The 5,618-nt window shown below is 28.0% G+C and overlaps 1 protein-coding gene across 1 annotated transcript; it reads right to left on the bottom strand.

Moving 5' to 3' along the window:
• Positions 1-2,919: 2,919 nt before the first annotated feature.
• Positions 2,920-3,711, bottom strand: LOC113372021 (zinc finger protein 525-like). The gene has a single exon (XM_026612393.1). It carries the CDS (start codon positions 3,709-3,711, stop codon positions 2,920-2,922), a length of 792 nt encoding a protein of 263 aa, XP_026468178.1.
• Between the last annotated feature and the right edge of the window lie 1,907 nt (positions 3,712-5,618).

Here is a 5,618-nt window from a genome sequence, read left to right as displayed (position 1 = left end):
AGTTTGTACGTATTCATAAAACATATATCTTCTAGTTAAACCAAAAAAAATTAAAAAAGTCACAAAATCGTAAATTGGCAGACCTCAGAAAAAAAAGTTCGATTTTCACCATTTTTTCACTGTTTTTTTTGGTAAAAAGTTAATTTTTGAAATTTTTTTTGGAATGTTTGAGGTTAACTAGAAGCTATTACTGTAAAGTAGATGTGTGCAAAATTTCATTGGAATCGGTTGAGAACTTTTTGAGTTATCACGCCCGCAGTATTCAAAAATGTCGTTTTGAGAAAAACGCGTTTAAAGTTTTGACACAGAAACAGATAAGAGTACAATTGCACTCGAGCGTCGAGTTGAGCGTGGCACTTAAATGAGTTTTAAGGTATAAATAATGATAATTTTGTTTTGAATTTTGCAGGCATATTTTTGAGATGTTATTGTAACGATTTATGAAAAAAAAAAACATCGTTTTTTTTTTTCTTGTTACATGTATCGCCCCCCTTAAGTTCGAAATTTTGAATATTTTTTTTACGAAATTTGGACAGATTTCTAAATTTATACCACAAAATTTATATTCAAAGTACAATATTTAAACTCACTATTTTAAAACTTATTCAACACCAGAAGGAAATTCTTGTTCACCTTACCAGAAAACTTGTCAGAAATTCTGTTACAAGAAATACTGGCACCGGCCTTAATCACATTTTGTCGTAATCAAAAATTTAAATAATTTTTTTTACAAATTTTGGACAGATTTCTAAATTTATAGTACAAAATTTATGATTCAAAGTACAATATTTAAACTCACTATTTTAAAATTTATTCAACACGAAAAGGAAATTCTTGCACCTTACCAGAAAACTTGTTGCACCTTACCAGAATTTCTGTTACAAGAAATACTGGCACCGGGTTTTAATCAAATTTTGTATGCACGGAGTTGACCGTTATCAAACTTATATTTAAAGTTTTAACAATTATGGACAAATTAATAACTTTTAATCATTTAAAACAATACAAAATAGTCTATAGTGTTAATAAATCAAAAATAAATAAATAAATAGTTAGTAGTTTTGCTGATTTATTCAAAGTTTTCTTAAAATATTTATGCAAAGTGAGACGTCGCATAACGAGTTTTGAATTAGCTTTTTACCAAATTTTATCAGATTTCTAAATTTATTGTTTATAAAAATTATACAATATTTACTTATTATTTATACTACTAATTAGTATTTATTATATATAATACTAAGTATACTAATTGTTAAACACGTAAAGTTTTTTTTAAATATTTAATATAAATAATATATAAATAATAAATCATAATAATATTAAAATCTAAAATAGTAAATTCTATCTAAAAATATTTATTTAATTAATTGTTTATAATATAAATAATTAATTAGCAATATTTTTAATCTTTTTTGTGTTTATTTGTTTGTGATTTAATTCAAGTGGACATTTAAGTGGTGATTTTAAAAAATAAAAATGGATCAAGATCAAGAAAAACAAGAAATTAAAGAAGAGACTTCAAAATTTTCCAAATTTTGTGAAAAACGAGGAATTAATTCGAAATTGCTCATGCTGAAGGCTTCCTTGTTCGTCATGTATGGAGGTAGAATATTTATTAATATTAATTGTTTATATATATATATATATAAAAATATTTTATATATCTTATATATAAAATTTTTTTGTGCGGGTGTATGATTTGATACTTCTCCTAAACGGTTATTCGGATTTTGATAAATCTTTTTAGAGTTTGTCAAAGGAATTTTTTAATGTTTAATGAAACTATAGTAATATTGTAAAAATAAATGGCAAAAATTACAAAAAAAACACTTCATTGTTTGATATTGAAAACATTTGAACTGTCATCAGCTGGAAATGTCAATTCACTTGAAATTTGAATTTAGGTAACATTATGAGCCTAGATGATATAAGAATGTAATATACAAGAAAATTAAAGATATATATTATAGATAGGAAATAAATTAAGTAATGTTTACATTATCATTGCGGAAGAGCAGCTGAGATGTACCAGAAATTAAAATAATATAACATACAGTCAACAGTATATGTTGGCAGATAAATTATGTAATTCAGTTTAACAAATAACGCAATAAGTCCAAAATTGCATATACATTATTTTTTTAAACTTATACATGTCGCATTTTGGTTTACTTTACTAAATTATTAAACAATACAAAAAAATTTCTACTTATTAAAAAAATGACTTAGAACATTGTTTCATGCAAGAAAAATTAATTTGTTTGGCATTGGATATGGAATATTTATCAAGTTGATCTGAGATTGAATAGTGCACATATGAACTAGATTTTACAAATTAATTCATCTAAGATTTGAACATAAACAATAATGTTTATTAAATTATTAGTAAGAAAAAAGTAAAAACATTTAATATTCTTTGGATATTTAATTACGGTACGGGAAGTTGCAGAAATTTACCTTAAGGCACGATGCTATACACCACTAGTTAATTATTCAATAATTTTATATTCAAATAAAAACTAGGTGTGAAAATTAAGAAAGTAACAATACAATACTTAGTTATAATAGATTTATTCCATCCAAACACAAATAGTCCCAAGTCAGTCTAATAAAAATAAATCATTTAATACAGAGTAGAAATTAATTCTATTTAATAAATATATTTATAATACTAATATTTGTATAGAAGTAATGAGATTTATAAATATTCACATTTCACATACAGAGTTAGTCTGTTTCATCAATAACTTTGAATGTTTTTTCTTAGATGATCTGATCGTTTGATCGCCTTATTGCATATTTTGCATTTGTGACTACGAATAGTCATGTGTCTAATCACCTGATTGCATATTTCGCATGTGTCTCCCCAAAAGGCTCCCCAAAAGACTTATATTGAAGTTTGCATTTATGAGAGCAAATTCAACTTTGAATGCACACGTGATTATCCAGTTGGTGTATATGTGTGAATATCTGGTTGCACAATTCACATTTGTGTGAACTGCTGTGACTGAGCATATGTTTTGTCAAATGGCATTCTTTCATAAAAGACTTGTAGCATATCTTGCATTCGTGTGAGCGCACTCCACTGTGACTGAGCATGTGATTCGTCAAAACATCCAAATCTAGGAATCGTTTACTGCATATTTCACATTTTAAGGAAAGTTCACCCGCGTGGATGAGCATGTGCTTTTTCAAACTGGATCTTTGCGTGAAGGTGCTAGAGCATGTTTCGCATTTGAAACGACGCTCTTTGGTGTGAGTGAGCATGTGTCTTTTTAAATTGCTTCGTTGATTGAATGTGTAGGTGCATAAGTCGCATTTAAAAGGGCGTTCTCCTGTATGAACAAGCATGTGTATCGCTAACATGGATGGTTTCTTGAATGTCTTGAGACATAAATCACATTTAGCGGGGCCCTTTCCGTTTTGATTGACCATATGTTCAATCATATGCTCTTTTAAAGTGACTTCTTCTGCAAAAGATCTGTTACAGATATCACATTTGTAAGGGGGTATCTCCTGTTCGACCTCTTCAATTGTCACTTCGGGGCTTATAAATCTTTCTAAACAAGTCTCATCATCAGAACACGTTTCAGGTTTAATAACACCATCAAATTCATCCTTTATTTCAACATCAATCTCTTCTACTAAATATTCTGGTGGTTCTGTTTTGATTGTCTGAGCATTCAGAGGCATAATTGCTTCTTCTGACATTTTTAGATATTTTCACTGCATTCAGTATTGACAAAAAAATATATAATAATCTATTTTTTTAAAAAAAAATCTAATAAATAAATAATAAACTTATTTATATTACATTTGTTATTGGAAATGAAAAACTTTGACAGTTTGACAGTTCAAGATGGAATGTAAGCGTGGAATGTTGTAGACAATATAATAGTTATGGATAACGTTTTAAGAGAGGCGACAAAATAGCGTTTTTAATAAATTTGGATTAAAGATATTTTTCCTTATTATTTATTTTAAAAGGTTTTTATTTATACTTATTTATAATCATTTATTATGCGTATGGTCGATTTTATTCATTTTATGTTATGAATAAAGTGCGAATCTTTGATCATGTAAGTGCATATGGATCGATGAAATCATTTGATAACGAAAAAGCGCACAAGTGAAATATGCATAGATAACTAGTGCTGCATGGCATCGTGCTTTAAGGCAAATTGCTGGATAAATTAACTTTTCTAAATCAAAAATTACTTTTTTTAAAAAGATTTACATTTTTGAGAAAATTTTACTTCGGAAAAATTCGATTTTTGAGAAGCTATAAACTTTTAACAAAAATTTACTTTTTTAGAAAAAAAAGATTTTTTGAAATAAATGTTTTCTTTATTTTAAACATTTTGGAAATTTTGAACTTTTTTCAAAGCAATCGTACTGCATTAACTGCATAGAGACGAAATATCGAAGCGCGCAAGCGCCGCGTCGCCGTCGAACATGATAAACATTGGTACGGAGCCGATAGGAATGTAAACAAAATTATACTTATTGTTAAAATCTCTATAAATATCTGATAATTTGATGTGCATTTGTCTAATGATCATTTTTGATCGCCAAATGGCATTTTTTTACTTTTTTTTACTAGATCTCCGAAACCGCTGGGCCTGCCCACATCAAAATTTAATCAGTTTTTCATCTTGTCAATACAAGTACAATGTTTTTTGAATTATTAAAATCGCACGCTCCTTTCTCTTAAAAACTAAGTAGCCGTTTGTGGCACTCTTTGCCCCGTATCTTTGAAACAGCTAGACATGCCTATGCCAAAAACTAATCATTTAAATAAATAAATAAATAAACTAATAATTTAAATCGGTTGAACCGTGTTCCCGAAAACGTCGACGAAAATTTGTATTCGAACACAAATACACACACATACATCCATTTTTTCCAAGGTATGTCAAAATGTTCAGAAATTTCATTTTCGATTTCTTTGCGATTTCTTTGCGATTACTATAATTTTCCCTACGGAAAGTTAAAAAAGAGTATGATGAAAACATGTACATGACATCGTGCCTTAAGGCTAATTGCTGGATCTTCTCGTACCGAAAACTAAAATTTTTAAAAAAACCTTGAAATAATCAAATTTTTGAAAATTTTGCGAAAAAATGACTGTTTTAAAAAATTTGATTTTTTATATTTTGATTTTCGTACATTTTTTACACACATACATCAATTTTTTCTGAAGTATAACAAAATCTTCAGAAACCTCTGAAACGTGAAGATTTGCAAAAATTTCAATTAAGATTTTCGGCCATTACACAACTTCCATGCGACAAGTTAATAATTATTGTATATGTGCGAATGTATTTCATTTTAAACGGTATGTGCAATTGTCTAAAACTAAATTACTGAGAATGTCTGAACCGATTTTGATGAAACAAAAAAACATTCGATTTTTGTCACCAGTATGTACTCGAGTTTAGTTTTCACATCTCCTGATCATTTGGGACTACTTAGAAAACGATCATTGCGTATTGTGCCCAGTTTCTATGATGTTTTTTTATAATACTTCTGAACCAGTTTTGAACAAACTTCGATACTTATTACAATTCGTAGCCGATCGTAAGTTTAGTACATTTGACGATATCTTGATGTCCTTT

This window comes from Ctenocephalides felis, unplaced genomic scaffold (genome assembly GCF_003426905.1).
Source record: "Ctenocephalides felis isolate EL2017-DRISC unplaced genomic scaffold, ASM342690v1 CF-g0.4_SCAFFOLD_01519, whole genome shotgun sequence".
Lineage (NCBI taxonomy): Eukaryota > Metazoa > Arthropoda > Insecta > Siphonaptera > Pulicidae > Ctenocephalides > Ctenocephalides felis.
Note: the sequence above shows the minus strand (reverse complement) of the source record. Positions and strands in the feature narration are given on the sequence as shown.

Bases quoted from the DNA above. Each gene is read 5' to 3' on its own strand.
- LOC113372021 (XM_026612393.1), bottom strand. From the start codon at position 3,711: ATGTCAGAAGAAGCAATTATGCCTCTGAATGCTCAGACAATCAAAACA.